At 35.7% G+C, this 22,413-nt stretch overlaps 1 protein-coding gene across 6 annotated transcripts in view; it reads right to left on the minus strand.

Moving 5' to 3' along the window:
• WDSUB1 (WD repeat, sterile alpha motif and U-box domain containing 1) overlaps positions 1–22,413 on the minus strand; it is a 47,352-nt gene that overhangs the window by 16,566 nt on the left and 8,373 nt on the right. For 5 of the 6 annotated variants that reach the window (XM_032857880.1, XM_032857881.1, XM_032857879.1 and 2 more), the window contains exons 5-10: positions 19,614–19,707; positions 10,127–10,160; positions 8,731–8,771; positions 8,544–8,650; positions 7,472–7,648; positions 2,157–2,297 (exon numbers count right to left, since the gene is read on the minus strand). In XM_032857880.1, coding sequence (XP_032713771.1) covers positions 2,157–2,297; positions 7,472–7,648; positions 8,544–8,650; positions 8,731–8,771; positions 10,127–10,160; positions 19,614–19,707 — 594 coding nt within the window. The remainder of the gene's footprint in view (positions 1–2,156; positions 2,298–7,471; positions 7,649–8,543; positions 8,651–8,730; positions 8,772–10,126; positions 10,161–19,613; positions 19,708–22,413) is intronic. The other variant, XM_032857883.1, reaches the window with a different exon arrangement.

Below are 22,413 nucleotides of genomic sequence, written 5' to 3' on the forward strand. Positions count from 1 at the left end.
CATTCTGCCTACCACAAGTGAGAACAGCCCTCAGCTTATAGCTGGCAAAAAAAGAGGGGGCCTCAGTCCTAAAATCACAAGGCACTGACCTCTACCAACAACCTAAATGAGCAAGAAATGGATTCTTCCCTAGAGCCTCCAGCAAGGAACAGAACCCGCCAATACCATGACTTTTGCCTGTGAGAATGTACTGGACCTCGGACCTACAGAAATGTTGCACCACTCATTTTGTGGTGCTTTGTTATGATAGCAATAGGGAACTAATATAGTAATCTATCATACTACAGGATAAAAGAGAAAAACCATCTGATTTCTGTGGATAAGCATTTTATATATTATCAGCAACGAGACAGAAGAGAACTTCTTTAACTTGACAGAAGGCAGCTTACATCACACTTAATGGTGAAAGACTGAATTGAACTGCGTTACTTCCCCCTTAAAAGCAGATTAAGGAATTCCCACCACTTCTTCTCAACACTGTATTGCAAATCCTGGCCGACATAACAAGAAACAGGACAAGGGGTAGGGGTGGAGGGAAGCACACAGATTGGAAATACAAATGTCTACTTGCAGATGACATGATCATGTATGAAGAAAATCAAGTAAAAGGATCTATAAAAGAGGTATAATTACTAATAAAACTAAAGCAACGTCACAGAATACACAGTCAATCTACAGAATCAACTGTGAAATATCAAACAATGAACAATTAGGAATTGAAATCTTTTTTCTAAAAATACTAAATACCTAAGGACAGTATTAGCAAAGTGTGTGCAAAACCTATACACTGAAATACAAAGGACTGCTAACAGAATGTAAGCAAGACCTAAAAAAGAAAAGGGAAAGCTGTGTGATATTCATGAGTTGGAGCTGTCCGTTCTGAATTATCAGTAGATTAAACACCATTCTGATGAAAATTCTTTTATACTGAAAACTACAAAACACTGGAAAGAAGTAAAAGAAGATACAAATAAATGGAAAGGCATCCTATTCATGGATAGGAAGAGTTAATATTGTTAACTTGTCCGTACTTAACTAAAGTCATCTACAGTTTCAATAAAATCTCCATCAAAATCCCAATGCCACTTTTACAGGAATAGGAAAACCCATACTGACAGTCATAAGCAAATCCCAAAGTATCCTAAAGAGCTAAAACAATCCTGAGAAGTAACAAATAAAGCTGGAGGCCTTATACTTCCTGATTTCAAAACATATTACACAGCTATAGTAATCAAAAAAGCATGGTACTGGCGTAAAGACAAACATACAGACCAATGGGACACAATAGCCCAAATAAACCCTCACGTATGTAGTGAAATGCTCTTCAACAAGGGTGCCAAGACCACACAATGGGGAAAGACGACACTTTTCAAATGTCCACTGAATATTCTAATGAAAATGATCAAAACCGCTCTTTTTCATGTTCACAAAATATTCTGATTGGTTAATTCTGCTTTGGGGCACACATGCCATAAAAATAACCCTAAGTAATGGGTAACAGAAAAAAAGACATACCAAGATATCATTGCAATGCTATTTACAATATAAAGATTTCCACTATCCGGTACACGTATGTGTTTGCAAGAGTCAAAATGTAGCATAGAGCCACAGTGGAATAAAAACAGAAAATTATGTAAACTAAATTGTTATTTAGAAATGTATACTGTTTTACAGAAAAATTTTTAAAAACATAATATGGATTCACTGATTACAACTATGTAAAGTACGTATGTCTGTGCCTACTGACAAAGGTTAGAAATTAATGTGGAAAGATACAATTTATAATCTTTAAATCTTATTTCTATAAGGTTGTTTAAATTCATGATAGACAAAATAAACATAAGAGATTTTACCTTGCATTCTTTTTTTTTTTTTAACCTTGCATTCTTGTAACCAAAAACACCTTTCACAAGTTCAAGTAAAGCTTGTTCAACTTACCCCTTTGTCTCTAATCTCATCCAAACCTACTCCATCTAATTTTATTAATATATAATGTTCACTAGTTTACATCGGATCAAAGGAGTTAAAAAAAACTACTTATGATCTGTAAGACAGATTTTTAAAATTTTCCATATTTAAACATACTCCTGTGAAATACCTACATTATTTTTTCATTTGCACATTTGCCCTGAAACTTAGAAAAGCATCACACATACCTGATGCAATGACAGGATCTTTCATAAGTTCCCTAGTTATTGGACAGAGAAACTCGTCAGGAACTCCAGAAGAAAGGGTTTTCACCTTTGTCCTGAGCTCTTCAATTTTCCTTAGAACTTTACTCCGCAGCCCTAGAGATTCTGGGGGAGGAGAGGAAGATTCTGTTAGGGTGGGAGAAGCACTGGTAACCTCTTTGCAAGTCTCCAGCAAACAGATCTTATCTATTACAACCAAAAATCTTCAGACATACTGTTTTACCACACAGAACTGTTTTCTTTATAAAATCTTTAATCTTTGTAGTATAGAATACCATGTGGCTAGAATAAATCAGCAACTAATGGAGAGTTTATTCTACATAACTTTATTCTGAAGATTGGAGAATTTCAGACTGTTGAATACTAATAAACTATATAAAATCAGAAAATGTTGGTTATTATTGGTTACTTTGTTTAAACAAAAAATTTCCTGACAGTAATTTTTAAAGATCATCAGTTTAATAATGTAAAAATTCCATCTTATATTTAAAAAATTTCTGAAACTAGATATATTTGCTGATCTCATATGAAACACAATCATAAATAAAGCTTATCTGTTTGTCTAAGACTATACACACAAGTTTCACTCATTCGTATTTTTACTTTTATAAAGTTTTAAAAATTATTTTAATTTTTAATTTCGGGAAGTTTAGTATAATTTTAGGAGGTTTAATGTTATTAGCTGTTCACATTTTTATTTAAATATTTACTTATTTTGAGAGAAAAAGAGAGAGAACGTGAGCACACATGGGGGGTAAGGGCAGAGGAAGAGGGAGAGAGAGAATCTTAAGCAGGCTCCACACCCAGTATGGAGTCCAACATGGGGCTCGATCTCATGACCCTGAGATCATACCTGAACTAAAATGAAGAGTCAGACACTTAACCAACTGAACCACACAGGTGCCCTGGAACCTTAAAATATTTCAGAATGATGTGGAAAAAATAAATGCCCTAGTCTATTTATTTAATAATTTATTCTGTTTGTTCAATTTACTTTTTAAATCTTAAACATGAAACAAATTCCTTAATTTACTATAGAATGTTAACATTAGTGTCTCCATTTATAATAATGATTTTCCTAATTTTGCTATTAAACTACAGAAATTAAATTACATTTCAATTTTGGCTTGCGCTGATAGTTCTGAAACTTATTTCACTGAAGTTTAAAATGATTCTACTAACCCTGAGACTCATCCTTCAAAAACTATTTCAAACCATTAATTAAATCAAAAATTTCTTATTCTTTATCAGAATATAATTCTATTGATATTAATTGTTTTTACTATGCTGTTTTTATGTTTTCAAACACCCTCTGTTGAAATCCAAAATTACCACTTTACACTGTCAAGTGATTCTGCATGATAAGGTAAAGATCTATTATGAGAGAGGAATGAGAAATCAACCAGTGAAGATGCTAAATCCAGCAGACCTTAAAAAAAAAAACACAAAAAAACCCAAAAAACCCTATACTCTATCACCTACTTTAAGGAGGAAAGAGTAAATTATATAGGAAATAAGTTATTAGAGATACAAAAATGGCTTTCACAGTATGGCCTGAGAACACAACTATCTGACAAACCATCATTCTGTTAACTTTCTTAAAAAGCCTTAAGATTCCAAGATATTTAAATACGTTCACATGCTATATTTACCATGTAAGGAAAGATAATACTGTACTTTAAAATGGTTTTAATTTTTTGTTGTTATTTAACTCCTCATTAACAATGAATCTCACTATGGGTATCCTATTTCCCAAGCTTTCCCATTAAGATTTTATTACAGTATGTTAATAGTAGTTTGTGGTATTATTTTTATTAGAGCATGACGCTAAGACTTCAAACTATTTTTTATAAGATCTAGTAAGCAGAATATTTCAACAACTCCTACAACTCAACAATAAAAAGACAAATAAATCAATTTAAAAAGAGCAAAGCATCTAAACAGATATTTCTGCAAAGAAGATCTATAAATGGCCAATTGGCACTTGAAAAGATGCTCTATATCATTAGGTAAGTACATATCCAAACCACGATCTAGTACCACTTCACATGTTGTCTATAATCAAGACAACAGGTAATAACATGTGTTGAGAAAGAGGTGAAGAAACTGGAAACCTCACACACTGAAGTACTTACACATACAAAACATGGATGAACCTTGAAAGCATTACGTTACCTAAAAGAAGCCAGATACAAAGGGCACCTACTAATGGTTCCACTTAAAAGAAATGTCCGAAACAGGCCAACCCATAAAGACAAAGTAGATTAGTGGTTGCCAGGGCTAGATAAAGACAATGGGGTACTTTTTTAAAAAATATTTTATTTATTTATTTGACAGAGAGAGAGAGAGCACAAGTAGGGGAGCAGAAGGCAGAGGGAGAGAGAGAAGCAGGCTCCCCACCAAGCAAGGAGCCTGACATGGGACTCAATCCCAGGACCCTGGGATCAGGACCCAAGCTGAAGGCAGCCACTCAGCCCACTGAGCCACTCAAGTGCCCTGAGAATGAGGTTCTTTTGAGGGGATAAAAATGTTCTGGGGGCACCTCGGTGGCTCAGTGGGTTAAGCCTCTGCTTTTGGCTCAAGTCATGATCCTAGGGGTCCTGGGATCAAGCCCCACATCAGGCTCTCTGCTCCGTGGGAAGCCTGCTTCCTCCTCTCTCTCTGCCTGCCTCTCTGCCTACTTATGATCTCTGTCAAATAAATAAATAAAATCTTAAAAAAAAATGTTCTGAAATTAGATGGCTCTCTGCTCTGGAGGAAGCCTGCTTCTCCCCCTGCCAGTCCCCCTGCTTGTGCTCTCTCTGATAAATAAATAAAATATCTTAAAAAAAAAATTCTCTCTTCCTCTTCCCCTCCCATCCCATCACACATGCTCTCTTTAAAAAAAAAAAAAAAGGTCCTGTGCTTATGGATTGCAAGATTTAATATTAAGATGACAATAATCACCAAATTAACTCACAAGAGTCAATATAATCCATACCAAACTAGGTGGCTTTTTAAGGAGGACACTTGTAATGAGCACTGAGTATTGTATGGGAAGTGCTGGATCACTATATTGTACACCTGAAACTAGTATTACACTGCATGCTAACTGGAATTTAAATTAAAACTTAAAAAAATTTATGGGGTGCCTGAGTGGCTCAGTGGGTTAAAGCCTCTGCCTTTGGCTCAGGTCATGATCCCAGGACTCTGGGATCAAGCCCCACATCGGGCTCTCTGCTCAGTGGGGAGCCTGCTTCTCTCTCTCTCTGCCTGCCTCTCTGCCTACTTGTGATCTCTGTCAAATAAATAAATAAAATCTTTTAAAAAAATTTTTTAAAAATTTAAAAATTTCAAATCAGGTGGCCTTTTTTTTTTTTTTTTTTTTTTTGAAACAGAAACTGACAAGTTGATTCTAAAATTCATATGGAAATGCAAGGAACCCAGAGTAGCAAAATCAATCTTGGAGAGAAAAAAAAAGATGGAGGACACACACTTTTCAATTTTAATACCTACTTCAGGGCGCCTCGGTGGCTCAGTCAGTTAAGCATCTGCCTTCAGCTCAGGTCACTATCCTGGGGTCCTGGGATCGAGTCCCATTTCAGGCTCCCTGGTCAGGGGGGAGTCTGTTCCTCCCTCTCCCCCTGTGCCTTCCCCAGCTTGTGCTCGCTCTCATTCATTCTTTCCTCTCAAATAAATAAATAAAATCTTAAAACAAAACCTACTACAAAGCCACAGTAATTAAGACAGTGTGGGGGTGCCTAGGTGGATCCGTCAATTAAGTGTCCAAGGGGAAATATTTATAAATCATATGTCTGGGGGCGCCTGGGTGGCTCAGTGGGTTAAGCATCTGCCTTCGGCTCAGGTCATGATCTCAAGGTCCTGGGATCAAGCCCCACATCAGGCTCTCTGCTCAGTGCGGAGCCTGCATCCCCCCCTCTCTCTGTCTGCCTCTCTGCCTGGTTGCGATCTCTGTCAAATAAATAAAATCTTAACAAAAAAAAACACAAATCATATGTCTGTTAAGTCTTATATCCAAATTTATATAAACAATAAAAAAGAAAATCCAGTTCTTAAAATGGCCAAAGAATCTTGATAGACATTTCTACAAAGATCTACAAATGGCTAACAAGCACATGGAAACATTCAACATCACCAGTCACCAGGAAATGTACGTTGAAACCAGAATAAGAAACCACTAGGAAGGCTGTAATTAAAACAAGTGTTGAGGAGGACACAGAGAAACTGAGATCTTCCTATAGAGCTGGTAAGAACGGAAAAGAGCCAGTATTGAAAAGAGCCTAGCAGTCCCTCAAATGTCAGCACCAAGTTACTATATGACCCACCAGTTCCATTCCTAATTATACACCCAAGAAAACTGGAAACATTACCACACAAAAACTTGTACGCAAACATTCAGGGAAGCATTATTCGTAATCGCTAAATTGGAAGCATTCTAAATTCAATCCACTGATAAAAGGATAAGCAAAAAGTGATAAATCCATAGAGTTAAAACAGTCATAAAAAGAAATGAAGTATTAACTATATGCTACAGCATGGATGAACCTTGAAAACATGCTAAGCAGGAGGTCAGACAAGGCCACATATTGTACGATCCACTCTATGAAATGTCAAGAGGAGGCAAATCCTTCGAGACAGAATGCAGGTTCATGGCTGCCAGGGGCTGGAGTGAAAGGGAAAGAGGAGTGACTGCTCATGGCCATGAGGTTTCTTTCTGAATATATTAAAATGTGGAATTAGACAGTGGCGGTGGGTATATAACTCTGTGGATATACTAAAAGTCACTCCACTGTACACTTACAAAAGAGTGAGTTTTATCATGTGAATCTCAAGTTTTAAAATATATACATTTTTAAAATTAGTTACATGGTGGCTTTAATGAAAACCTATGTAACATTTCTTTTCCATAATCTAATAAAAATATACTGTCCTTCCCTACAAAGATATATACTGGAATAATTACTATGCCAGAATATTAAGAGGACTATTAATACAATTAAAACCAATCTCAGAGTAAATTATTAAAAGTCACTTTTAAGACCACCTATCTTGGGGCGTCTGGGGTGGCTCAGTTGGTTAAGCATCTGCCTTCTGCTCAGGTCACGATCCCAGGGTCCTAGGATTGAGCCCCGCATCAGGCTCTCTGCTCAGCGGGGAGCCTGCTTCTCCCTCTCCCTCTGCCTGCCTCTCTGCCTATTTTTGTGCTCTCTCTGTCAATAAATACGATCTTGGGAAAAAGAAAAAAGAAAAAGAGACTGCCTATCTTCCACTAATCTTACCAATTTTCAAATCATCAGTCAGGCTTTCTTTGGTGAGACTCAACAGTTCGCTTCCATCAATGTTATTCATTTTGAAAATACTAACAAGATCACTTAAACCTTGTGCACAAAGCCACATTGAGACATCTTCCTCTGACCAATTTTCAGTAAACTTCACTTGATCTTCCACGCTCCTTGCTTTTAAAAACAAATCGACAAACAAAAAGGCAGGTAAAATAACAATAAAGAAAAGTACTTCCTTCATAAATATCCCAGGAATTAAAAAGTAAATGAAATTTCCTTAAATCTGTGTTTTGCTACTTTAACATTCTTTTAAGAAATTAAAAAAAAATCAAATGTATAATTTGTATTATTTATAGCATTTATATATATAGCAATTATATATGTATAATTATAGCATTATTTAATACTATATTAAATACTATTCTTTTGAAACTTTTTCTTTTCACTCCAGAAAAATAATTCTTTTTTATTATATAAAACTCATGTCTGGGTGCTGGGATGGCTCTGTCATTTAAGGGCTGACTCAGGTCTTGACCTTAGGTCATGAGTTCAAGCCCGTATCAGGCTCCATGCTGCACGTAGAGCATACTTTAAACAAAACAAAACAAATACCAAAAACCTCCTATCAGTACTCGATGTGCTCTATCATCTGAGTATCAGCACCACTATTTTGTAAATTCTGGCAGTGATAAAAATAAAACCCCTAAATTATGTATCAACATTATTTGATGAGGCCAAAAATAAAATAAGCAAGTTTAAAACTGTGATTTCTATTTTGTTCCCAGGCTGTATTTTTCTGAAAAAAACAGTATGTAGCACAAATGAATAGTTTACAAAACTATGGGAGGTATGATATCCATGAATGTGCACCAAAAAGCACTTACCAACAGTTTTAACATAGGCCAACTACTTTAAACACTGGCTTCTCTAAAATTATTTTTAAATTATATTAAATTTGGGTGTATACTTTATACTGAGAAAAAGGAGAATAATTTGCCAAAAAATTATGGAATTTAAAATTTTAGTGGTGAGTGGGTTGAAATGGGTTAAATATGATGCCCTTACTAACCTTGGCAAGGTGTCTCTAGATCAAACTGCCAGATGTTCACTGTTTTGTCCATTGAACCAGTAGCAAGTAAAGGAGTATTGGGTGCAAAGGCACAACTTGTGACATACCTAGTTAACAAAAACAACTATTATACATCCTCAGACTAATTTTTTAATTATATTAATGCAAAATGAGGTTAAGTTCAGACCTGGTGTGCTGAGTCAATGTGTGAAGTATACTCTCAGTATTCTGAAAAACAGTAAAAACAGCTTTATATTTACTCAAACAAGAGTAGAGTTACTGACATAAATGGTTTATATGCTGTGTTTTAATATTATTATTAGTCACATATGTAAGCTAACACTTTACCCAACAGAAAGAGGATAGCATCTATAATTAATAATATTATCAAGTACTTACTTCACTCTTTCTCAATAGTTAGCACTGTTGCCTGCTGACCATCTTCCTAGAAATTTTAGTGTAAAACGCTCTTGGCTTTTGCTGACTTACTTGAATTTACTCATAGTAACCTGAAACATCTGTTACAGGAAATGATCTGTATTTTCGCTAGGACATTTGATTTGCATCCACTGCAGAACCAGTGAGTAGAAATTAGTCACTTAGATTCTGAGTATACTTAGCTGGCCATCTAGCATCTAGACATATTTATTTCATTAATTTTTAAAAAGTGAAGTATAATTAACATACAGTATTATATTCATTTGAGGTGTACAATTAGTTGTATTTAACTGAGACTCATACATATTTAATGGAGAAAATTTAATGTTATAGCTATTCTTGTAAAATCTCATGACAACTTCTTGAGAAACATTCAGGATCTACTTCACTCAGTTTGAGGATTCTTGCCCATCTCCTGCCAGAGTGCTCAGTGATTTGAACTTTTCATGTGGAGGACTAAGATTCCTTGCTTGACCCACTACACTTGGATGATTTACATCTGTTTCATTTGCTGGCACAGTTGCAGCCTGAACTCATCATTATAAGGCTCCATTCAACATTCTCTATTTTCTCTTGGAGAGTATTTTCATCAACCACATCTTCACTTATAATATAAAACATGCATTTTTCTTCGTATTTGTGCAACTCTGGTCTTTATTCAGATGGGTCTATCAAAACCTCGCATTTTCCCAAGTCTATTAAATCCTACTCTTCCTTATACTCTAAACCCAGCCAGAACTCTGCCAGTAGTAGGCCACTTTCAGCTTACACTAGTGTACTTCCACAACCCAGGGTAAACATTTATCCTTTGCTATTACGGAAACCTGGTATAAAAATTTAAGAATAATCAATTTGAAGTGATTTTTTTTTCTTTTGGATATAGGTGCTCTATAAATCTATCAATTTTCTTTGATCAGATTAAACATCTGTCCACCTTAAAATCATTATTGAAAATATTTAAGGGCTTGTCCCAGAACCTGTATCTTAACCTATATAACTATCTTAGCATTTCTTAAAATGTATACTCTTAGGCACTTGAAAAAAGGATACATTTTGTTTATCTTGCCTAACTAAATTTTTAGTTCAGTAGCCTAATAAACATATTTTACACAAGTCACACACACAAAAGATTTTGAAATACTTACAGTATCATATATTATGACAGACTTATCCACTGATCTTTAAAAGAAAAAGGAAATTATGGGTGAGAAGTTCTATAAAAACAAAGTACAGCATTTATTAATTAGTATTTTTAAATCATTTAAGTAACTTTTTTAGAAAAGACTGAGATATTGATATGCAAACATTTTTTTTAAGATTTTATTTATTTATTTGACAGAGATCACAAGTAGGCAGAGAAGCAGGCAGAGAGAGAGAGAGGGAGAGAGAGAGAGAAGCATACTCCCTGCTGAGCAGATATGCGGGGCTCGATCCCAGAACCCTGAGATCATGACCTGAACCAAAGGCAGAGACTTAACCCATTGAGCCACCCAGGTGCCCCGTAAACATTTATTTTTAAGAGATTTTATTTATTTGAGAGAGAGAATGCACGTGCATAAGTTGGGGGGGCAGCAGGTGAAGCAGACTCCCCACTAGGTAGGGAGCCCAATACGATGTGGGGCTTGATCCCATGACCCTGAGATCATGACCAGAGCTGAAGGCCGACACTTAACTGACTGAGCCACCCAGGTGCCCCTGTTGTGCAAACATTTAGAATGCAGCCTCTTCTTGTTCCTATGTATGACCTTTTATTCAAAAAACTACATGCCATATATGAAATTTATATGAAAATTACAAACTTCAGTGAGCAGTCACATATGCTATTTATACCATCTAGCCATAAACAGGGTAAGTATTTATGATGTATAAGTAAGACACAAAGGTTAATAACTCAAGGGGAACACCCACTACAAGGGAAAGCTATTATAGTTGATCCTCGAACAATGCAAGGATTCGAGGCACTGAGCCCCTTCCCCATGTGGTTGAAAATCCATGTATAACTTCTTACTCCTCGAAAACCTGACTCTACTAAGCCTCCTGTTGACTGGAAGCCTTACCAATAACAAGCAATCAATTAACACATATTTTGTATGTTATATATATTCGATATTGTCTACTTACGATAAAGCTAGAGAAAATCTTAAAATCTTAAGAAAAAATACTGCACTGTATCAAAAAATCTGCATATAAGTAAACCCACGCAGTTCAAACCTATGTTGTTCAAGGGTCAACAGTACTTGTTTCTTGGGTTTGGTTTCAGACAGCCCTGTTCTTTATCAATGATATGGCCATGGCTTAATTACTAATCTCTCTCTCTATACACACACACATCTTGTGACTCCTTTTTTTGAACATTATAATTCTAAATTTGATATGAACGCTACATGATTTCTTTTAATGATATAAAACCCAAAACCCTAACTCATCCTAATACTATAACACTTGAAGATCTGGATCATCATTAGTAATCTTTACAAGCACCGTATACTGCAAAGACAGAAATTAGGGCAATAAGCAGGGTCCAGTATGGGAACAGTAAGCAATGAGGCCAAAAACAGACTAGAACAAAACAAAACAAAAAAACAAAAAAACACAAAGCACCCAAGAAATTTGGACAGTCTGGTAGGCAACAGAGAGCTAGCTCTGATGGCAATTGAACAGGGCCACTTGCTATGGAGGTATAAAAATGAATCTAAGAAACAAAAGGACAAAGATGAAGAATTCCTAAAAGTCTAATGAATCCAGGCAAGAAGAATGGAAATCATAAACAAAGACCTGTGAACTCTGGGAGATAAAAAAAGTTTGTCAACTCACCTCCTACAGTCTCTAATTTGGTCATGGGATTCAAAGAAAAGATACAATAGGATTTGATAATGGATTAGATTTGGGGGAAGGAAATTAGGCTTTGAGAAAAATAATAGTTTTTAATATTTGAGATTGGAGTGTGAAAGACTACAAGAATAACAGAGCCACTGTAAACAGACACAAAATAAAATACTATGAAACCACTCAATATAAAAACTTCAAAATATTTCCTAAATGCAACCTGAACCAACACAAGAAGTCCAACTGTTTGGTTATACATTTCCTGCCTACTTTATGTAAATCTTACCCCAACTTTTCAGTATCCACATTCCACCACAGTCTGCCTTGTCACTCTAACCCCACATTTCCTTATAAAGGAGGCATTAGTATACACGCCTTTTGATACTCCATTTCTTCAGTTCTTCAGTTCTCTAAAACCTCAACTCTGCTCATTCAAGACTGTAAATATGTCAATTATACCTACATGGATACTGGGGGAGAGCAACAACACATATGTTATGTGGCTGATATGGAAGAGCATATAACCACAGACTCATGGGTGATCCATGATATTATAGTAACATTGGGCAGCCACCTAAAGCATTTTGGTCTAAACTAGCTTTATATAATAGCCAAAAAGCTAATCAAGGTTGCCTGGGTGGCTCAGTTGTTAAGGGTCTGCCCTCGGCTCAGATCCCAGAGTCCTGAGCTCCACATCGGGCTCACTGCTCAGTGGGGACCCTGCTTCTCTCCCTCTACCACTCCCCCTGCTTGTGCTCCCTCTCTCGCTGTGTCTGTCAAAAAAATAAATAAAATCTTTAAAAAAAAGAAAAGAGAAGAGGCTAATCAAATGAAATTACCAACATTTCTTTAGAGCAAGTGTATTCCTAAGGTTTAAAGATTTATTTTGCACTTAAGTGTTTTCATTTTAAATATATTTACCTATGTTTCTTCTCATTCAGAAAGTATTTGCAGACTCTTACAAAGATGTAGCAAAAAAAAGGTAAAAATTATGTGAGGAGACTAGAGAGGAAGACAATACAAAGACGAGGTGGGCAAGAGAAATGAAGGTTAAAATTTAGTGTCCAAGGGGTGCCTGGAGAGGCTCAGTCGGTTACATGTCAGACTCTTGATGTTAGCTCAGGTCACGGTCTCAGGGTTCATGGGATCGGGCTCCACACTCAGTGAGAGTCTGCCTGTACCTTTCTCTCTCTTATTCCCCCCTGCCACTCACACTCACTCACTTTCTCTCAAATAAATAAAATCTTTAAAAAAAATGCATTGTCCAGAACACACATCATAAAATCCAGTCCACCCTGCTACAGGAGGGCTGCAATTTTGGTTCTGAGCTTCTTCAACAGCAATTCAAAAAAGAAAACATGATCTTTTAACACCATATAAGATAGAAACACAAACCTAAAGTTTGGAAAAGAGACATCAATTCCTCAGACTGAGACCTGAAAGAACTATTACCCTCAAGGGCTTTATATAGAGGATGCTACAACACAAAGTCCTCAACAACTCTTTCTGAATGACCACGGTAAATTTCAAACAGCTGTTTAAGAATGCCCCCTTAGGATAGGTCAGTGGCTAAAACTCAGAAAAAGCAGAAATCAGAAAATGCCCAATTTTCCAGATTACATAAAAAATGATATATATAACATTTAATAATCATGCATTGAACAATTATTATGCCTCCCAATAATAAATGCCTTGCCTGCATTTTCTTATTTAAGCTTCAGAACAATCTTATTAGGAATGTATTATTATTTTCCCCATTTTATAAATAAGAGAAGTGAAGCTGAGATAAGATGTGGAATTAGAATTTGCATAAGGTCACACAGCTAGGAAGTGGAAGGGCTGGGATGAAAACTCAGTTCTATGTGATCCTAAAACACAAGTTTTTGGACTTTACACTTCCTAGATCATCATCCCCCATGAATGTATTAAAAGTGACTCATAATGGGGACATACCCTGACAGTTTTAGCCTAAGAACATATAAAGCAGGTGGCACAGCTATTCAAATTTCACTAAAGCTTTCATAAGACATCTAATTTCAAGCAATGAGATATCTAATAACCCTCCATGATAAACAGCATCATGTACCTTTAGGCTACTAAATGAACTGATCTGTTCTATAGGATTATGAACAATGTTGTAAAGAGATGGGGGGAAAAGATGATTTGAGATTTGGAAAAGTGATCTTAAGTTTCTCATGCTAGTCATTACTGAGCAAGAGAAGGTTGTTTGTAAAGCCACTCCAAGTTCATGACAATAAAACTCTATCCTTCACGTTTATAAAATAGATAAAATATAAAGAGACTTCTTATTGGGATGAGAGGGGACACTTCCCATTCTTTCTGGACTAAGGTTTCTGGCCTCTCTTCTCCCTCTCCTGGTTAGCAGAAAAAAGAATGACAAATTACTACAAAGTTTGGGGGAAGATGCTAGGTCATGTGGCCCAGGCCCTTCTATATGTTGCTTTATCTGATCTGCCCCTGCAGAGGAGCGTGCAGTGGTCCGAGCTGCCTGAGAGCAGGTGAGCAGCTCAGCTGCAGATCTACCGTCATGTTACCTGGTCTGTCTTCTATTTCTCTCTTACTGGTTTTTGACTCAAGAAGAAGAAAAGAGGATGTTATTTATCAAACTCTTAAAACTCTAACAATGGGCATTTTAAAACTGGTTTCCAAGAAATCCTAGCTACTAAAACTGAGAATTTATGGAAAGAAGCAGTCCTATTTGAATTATGAAGACTCATCTTTCCTGCCTGAATAGAAGCCGATATATATTAATGTTCGTTTTATCTGGTTGATCAAGAGAAGTAGGGTGGAACAAAAGACAAATTCTGCTAAGAGGCTAGAGGGAGGTTATTAAAGGAGAGATGCAGAGAAAGATGGAAGGAAGAATTTCCTGCATATTTTGCTCCATCATGTATGTGATGCCATCATCGCTCTGAGAGCTAATGGAACGTGTGAAGCAGATATGAGAACCCATCTATGTTTTGCTAGCCCAGATACTGAAGAGATTTTTAAAAATAAAACAATCCGCTCTTCTCTTTATTTTCCCTAAGGAAAAATGTTGCCATGCATTGAATTTTTTTTCAATGAATTAAAAATATTTTAGAATTATCTCAATTTTATTTTCAGTAAATAGCAATATATATAACTCATAGGCAAAAGCTCCTTGAGGTCTTCAATAACTTCCAACTAGAACTTCAAAGAATCCTAAGAACTTCAAAGAATCTTAAGACCAAAACATATGAGAACCACTGACCTAAATCATGGTTCCATTTCAATACTTCACCTTTAGCATGCATGCATCTCCCGTAGCTACGCAATGCACATTAGAATTGCTTTGAAAGTTTCTATCATTTTCCTAAATCTATACAAAGTTATAACATCCTAGGTCTCTATCATCTTTACCATCTATTTTTCCTGTCTCAATTCTCCTTACTCCTCTTTATATTTATCATACATTTTAATCCACTCAAGAATTTCCTGCCTCTTGGAATCCCCCTTCAGTTTCCCAATCCTCCCAGATCCGCATAAATTCCATGATGCCTTTTACATGATTACCCTATTTATCTATGCCCCATACAACTTCCTTAGCACACCTGATGTATAATCCCATTCTGTTGTCAATTCATTTTTCCTATGTAGCCCCTTGTATTCAAGTATCTTTTATCCTACTCACTTTTTCCCACTGTCTCCCTCTTTAGCATATGTATCCATTCCACCTCATCAATACCTTTAGTCACAAATGGAATCTATCACTGACCAATGAACCTGTTCTTTACCTACTCATGAAGTGGGATTTAAAGTGGGATTTAAGTGGGATATATCCCAATTTCCCTAAAAAAACTAAATGTTTATATTTCACCATCTTACATTTCCAACCCATTCACTTGCCTATATATTTATCCAAATGAATTAAGACTATTCAGAAAAAATATATGCAACCTACAGCAATACCATATACCAAAAGGTATGTAATAATGCAAAATCCCATTTATCCACAATGACTGAAAAAGGTACATTTTAGTTAACATAAAATGTTAATTACAATTGACAGATAAATAAGCTAATAAGGAATTATAATGCTATAAAATAGCATTTTAAAATAACAAATAGTTTTCATAACACAAAAACTCTACTGAGTTTCACCTAACACTTCTTTTAAGATTTAGAAGGCAAAGGCATGTCAGATCTTCCAGTGAACATCAGGATACAGAATTAAAACATCTCCAAGGGCACACTGTCTTTTACTTCCTTTTATATGCTGTAATGCAACTGGCAGAGACTTGGGCACATAAGACAGTCATAAATACTTGCTGAATTTCATATTATCATTTTGTCACTTAAACTCTTAAGAGTGAAATGCACAATATATCCCCCAAAACAACAGAAGGAAATCCAACTTTCTTTAAACTTTCACTGACTTCAATTCTAGGTCAAAAGACAGTTACTATACTTGCTTTTTTTTTTTTTTTTTTTTTAATATACATGGTTTTTGATGATGAACCATTTTCATCTTTTGAGATAAAAGACTCATATCTAAAATAATGGCAACATAACTAATTTTTTGGCTTATTATTTGGCAAGGATTGGAACATATGGGAAAAGAACAATCAAGCTTAGTCCAGAATATTTTAAATGATTGTTAGGAGTCTAAATATCTTGGCTGGAACAAAAGCTGCTTATGAAGAGCCATGAATGTGTGGCCCATGATATCAAACAGGCAATGGTGAGAAAATCCAATGGCAGCAAGGAGAAAATATACCAAAGTACACAAAGAGAATACAAAGTAATTGAATCACGCTACTGTGTACCAAACCAATTGCTTTACAGAATAAAGTTTTGAAAAATAAAAGCCAATGTTAAGATTTTTTACAGAGAACCAGAAATCATAAAAAGTTACACCTGAAAAAATAGCCAAATACAAATTCTAGGACCAAAAAAATAAAATAACCCAAATGAAGGATTCATCAATGGACCAGTTTAATATATCATATAATGCTAAGGAGAGCATCAGCAAAGGGGAAACCACTCAGAATAAAGCCAAAGAAATAGGAGAATGAAAATACAGAAGAGAAGAGAAAAGATAATAAAGTTTATAGTAAGAAAGTATATTTTGCATTTAGTTGGGAGTCCCAGATTTAGAGGAGAGAAAGGATAGAGGCAATATTTGAAGAGATTTGAATTTTGAATTTTCATTCTATATATTTAACAAGCTCAGTGAATTTCAAAGCAAACTCACTAAAAAGATATCCAAATCTCAATACAAAGTAAGTACAAAAAAAACCACAAAGAGAAAGTTCTATGGAGTAGCCACTGAAAAAAATACAAGTTACATCCAGAGAAAAGCAACAGTTAGAATCAGGCTTCTCTATAGCAATGCACAGAAACAGTCAAATCCTTTTTAAGCTGTGTTTATTCCAAGCAAGGCTGGTTTAACATTTGAGAAATCAATATAATTTACCACCCGAATAGAATAAAAGAAAAATCATGATTATTTCAAGAGAATCATAACATGAAGAGAATCTTCATGATAAAAACAAAACAAAACCTCTTACAAACTAGAAGGGACAGAAGAGCTAATAAAATTTTTCTCCCAAAACCTACAGTGATCACACTTAATAATGAAAGCTTTCCTTTGCAAAGAGGAATCAGAGGTTGGCTGTTATCATTATGTCCACTATCCTGGTACTGTTAGCTAGTTCAATAAGGCATACATGATGTCAAAGGTATAAGGATTAGAATGAAAGAAACAAAAGCCATCAACATGTGGTATGATTTTGTACATAAAAAATATAAAAATTGGGGCGCCTGGGTGGCTCAGTTGGTTAAGCCTCTGCCTTCAGCTCAGGTCATGATCTCGGGGTCCTGGGATCGAGTCCCACATCGGGCTCTCTGCTCAGTGGGGAGCCTGCTTCCTTCCTCCTCTCTCTGCCTGCCTCTCTGCTTACTTGTGATCTCTCTCTGTCAAATAAATAAATAAAATCTTTAAAAAATATATATATATATAAAAATTAAGACCCGGGCGCCTGGGTGGCTCAGTGAGTTAAGCCTCTGCCTTCTGCTTAGGTCATGATCTCAGGGTCCTGGGATCGAGCCCCACATCGGGCTCTCTGCTCAGCGGGGAGCCTGCTTCCTCCTCTCTGCCTGCCTCTCTGCCTACTTGTGATCTTTGTCTGTCAAATAAATAGATAAAATCTTAAAAAAAAAAAAAAAATTAAGACCCTTATAAGATCTCAACTTTGTCTTTCCATATATACATCCCTATATCAGACATGTCTTTTGTAATAACAACAAAAAAATTAAGTGCCTAGAAATAAATCCAGAAAAGATGAGGACCTACATAGAAGACAATTATTGAGAGACATCAAAACAAAAATGGAGAAATACTCCATCTTCATGGATTAAAAGACTCAATATCATAAAAATGTCCATTATCCCCAAATTTATCAGACTCCACAGAACCCCAATTAAAATCCAACAGGTCTGTGTGTGTAAAGGGGATAGCTGGAGGCAATCTGACAAGCTAACTCTATATGGAATGTCAAAAATCCAGGAATAGTTAAAATATAAAGCCTTGGAAAGAAAGAACGGTTTTAGAGCAAGGATAAATAGAATAAGAGAATGAAATGGGCTGAGAAACAGATCCACACACATATCGTCAGCGATTTCTGGCAAGGGAGCAGAATATGAGAAAAGATGATCTTTTCAATGGGTATTACTGGGACAACTGAATATCCACATGGAAAGAAATAAAACTGGACTCCTACTGTACTGTGCATGATACACACAAATCAAATCTGATAGAGTAAAAACAATGAAGATTTTAGAAGTTAATATGGGAAAATATCCTCATGACTCAGAACATAAACTGACTATACTAAAATTGAAGCTGTGAAAAGACAAATTCACAGAAGGGAAAAGATATTTGCAACACATAAGTGGCTCATACACTGAACTATAGAGACAATAAATACAATTTCAACAATAGATCAATAAGAAAAATACAGAAGACAAATGAGCAAGAGACATGAACAGACACTTCATAAAAGAGGAAACACATGTGGCCAATAAACTTCTGGAAAGATTCTAACCTTACTGTTTCAGGGAAATGCATATTTAAAATGCAGTAAGATAACATTTCACATTTATAAGAATGGCTAAAAATTTAAAAAAAAAAGTACCAAATATTGAGTATAGGCTAGGCTGTGAAATAACACAGCTATAGAGGAGCTTGGCTACTTGGCAAACAATTTGATGTTATCTGCCAAAGCTGAAAATACAATTATTCTATGGCTCATAAATTCTATTCCTATGTGTTTTTCTAGAAAAATGCACAAACATGTACATTAGAAGACACAGACAGCTTCACACATTATTGTAATGCTCCCAAACTGAAAATAATCCATGTTTTTCAACATTAAAATGGATAAGTTATAGTATACACATTCAGTGGAATATTACGTAGCAATGAAAACCAACAAGCCATAATATGAATGGATGTACCAAACATCATGTTGACTAAGGGAAGCCAGGCACAAAATAATACACATTATATGATCTGTTATAAATCAGTTTAAAAGAAAAAAGTGATATTGCATATGACTTGAGGTGTTGTCACCCAAGAGGGGCACCTGGAAGGCGAAGACTTTTGGAGCAGAACCACTGACATTCCATTTCTTGGCCTGAGTAGTGGTTACACAGGTTTGCATCCATTTATCAAAGTTGTTCTCTTACGTTTTATGCACTTTTCTGTATATCTGTTCCACTTCATATCAAAATGGCTTAAGGAAATTAAACTAAATAGCTTACCCCGAGACTAGCATCTGCCCATTATGAGAAAAAGCACAAGCCAGAACAGGAGCACAGTGCCCACTCAGTGTACTTTTATATTTTAATTCAAAACCTGCAAATAACAAGGCAAGAAAAATTAGCAAGCTGATTGTGCTTAGAATTTATTTTTAAGTCAAAACTATTTCACTCATTTATTTTAATAAATTATCTTTAAGTGCCTAAAGAATAAAAAAATGAAAAAAATCTTCATGCAACTCACGTATTGGAATGCAGTGTGATTAAGTGGTTTCCAATGTTCAGTAATGGGTAAAGAAAATGGTGCACACAGCAAATGTGGAGGGATTATAATGATCAAGTACTTTTAAAATCTTAAACTCCATAAAATACATAAAAATTTAACATTTTAAGCTAATCTAAAATTTTAAACTATTGGGGCGCCTGGGTGGCTCAGTGGGTTAAGCCTCTGCCTTTAGCTCAGGTCATGATCTCAGGGTTCTGGGATCGAGCCCTGCATCGGGCTCTCTGCTCAGCGGGGAGCCTGCTTCCCCCCCCCCCACCGCCTGCCCCTCCATCTACATGTGATCTCTGTCTATCAAATAAATAAATAAATAAAATATTAAAAAAAATAAAATTTTAAACTATTAAGATAATCTTGGCATTTAATTTTTTAAAAAATATAAAATACATATTGGGGTGCCTGGTTGGCTCAATGGAGCATGTGACTCTTGATCTCAGGGGCATGAGTCTGGGCCCCATGCTGGGCATGGAGCCTACTTAAAAATAAAATAAGTATTAAAAAATATATATATATACACACAAGTATATATACACATATACCAATTGCCTGAATACCTAAAAAGAATCAAATTCCCCCAATACGTAAACAAAGATCAGTTTTTATTTTTTTAATTTTTTAAAAGATTTTATTTCTTTGACAGAGAGAGAAAGAGAGATAGCATGTGCAGACACAAGCAGGGGGAGCAGGAGAGGGAGAATCAGGCTCACCACTAAGCAGGGAGCCCAATGATAATTTATACATCCTATAATTCCAATTATATCTTATAATACTCCAACAAAGTACAGTAACAGTAAACTCCCTTTTGTGCTTTCTGTAATCACTGAAAAGAAATATCACAACTATTTTATTATTTTTTTTTAAGATTTTATTATTTATTTGACAGAGAGAGAGATCACAAGTAGACAGAGAGACAGTCAGAGAGAGAGGGGGAAGCAGGCTCCCTGCTGAGCAGAGAGTCCGGTGTGGGGCTCGATCCCAGGCCTCTGGGATCATGACCTGAGCTGAAAGCAGAGGCTTTAACCCACTGAGCCACCCAGGGGCCCCTATCACAACTATTTTAAAGCTAAACCGAAGGAATTCAATAGTTTTTCATGACAACCTATAAAAATTACTATTAAGAAGTTGACCTGAGGAGACAAAATAAGTGAAAGCTATCAATTTCTCAGAATAAAAACTTTTTTGAAGCATTAATTCCTCTTAAGATAACTGCATTTAATTAAACAAAAAGGTCATTAGAGTAGGTAAAAGCTTCAACAAATAGAAAAAAATGTATTATTGTTACTAAATACACACACTTTATTTCTGTTCATAATAGGAAAAAAACATGTATTTTTATCTGGGAGAGGAAATGTAGTGCATGAAAGCACTATGAATATACAGATCAGGAGCTGGCACGATCAATCAAAGTTGAGTTGTAAACCACATGAAGACCAATAAAACTTGCAATACCGCCATAGGCTATATTCTCAAGTGTAAGATCCATAAGTCTATATACTCCTCCCTAACAAATAAGCAATTTAAAAAATTAGATGCAAATGATGATAAACACTTTATAAAAAGGCTTTAACGGTAAACTTAAAAAAGTCTAAACGGTGTTCAAACTTAATGGTTTAACAGCATAAACCGTTAGATTTTTGAACAATTATTAAAGACATATTGAGAATATCCAATATATGACTATATTCATGGATTCTCATTAAGAATTTTACTTTGGCAGGAGTAAAAAGACAGGATCGACCAACGAAAGTACCAGGTCCTCACCAGTGTGTCAGTGAACACATTTAAAAGAATGACTAAATATAACCTAACAGGCAATAAATTAACTGAATTTCCACAAAGAGAAATTTATTTTAATAAAATAAATACTTACTTCCTGATAACGGGCCATTCTCTATGCACTGGTATAATGACAAAGATTTTCTCCTTGATCAAACTCTAGCTAGGCTCTTCTGAGCCCTCTTCTCAACTAAGGCCCTGAGTTTAGCTTATAAAGACTTAACATTAACCTAGTTTCTGACAGCTCAAGGCTGCATGCCTAGGATAATCCTAGCCCCCTTAAAGTACCTGCCTGAGAAAACTCAAGGCTGCCAATAGAATTTGCTGTTCTTTCCAGCCAGAACCTGATGATAGGACCCCTGTCTCCCACTCTCTGGGAGAGTAGGAGCCTAATCTCCCTAGGTGCCAGTTAGGAAACCCAGATGAGTTTCACACAGCCCCTATCCTTCCTGTTTGTAATTTTTCACTTCCCTGACTCTACAGAGCCCCACTGACCTCCCCTCCTTATTCCCCATTCTCCCTTCAAAATGCCAAGTCACCTCTGTATAAACTAAAGCTAAGTACCGTTCATGTTTGACTCTCTCCCAATTGCAATAGTATACTACTGGTGAAAAATCTGTCCTTATATTTTAGTGTCCAGCTTTGTTTCTCTTTGACAATAACTGTAAACAACAAAATGCAGTTTGTAATTTAACTGAAGCTTATTAGGTAACAACAAAGAATCTTTTTAGGCATCTGAAGCAA

Source organism: Lontra canadensis, unplaced genomic scaffold (assembly GCF_010015895.1).
Source record: "Lontra canadensis isolate GAN:19392208 unplaced genomic scaffold, GSC_riverotter_1.0 scaffold13, whole genome shotgun sequence".
Lineage (NCBI taxonomy): Eukaryota > Metazoa > Chordata > Mammalia > Carnivora > Mustelidae > Lontra > Lontra canadensis.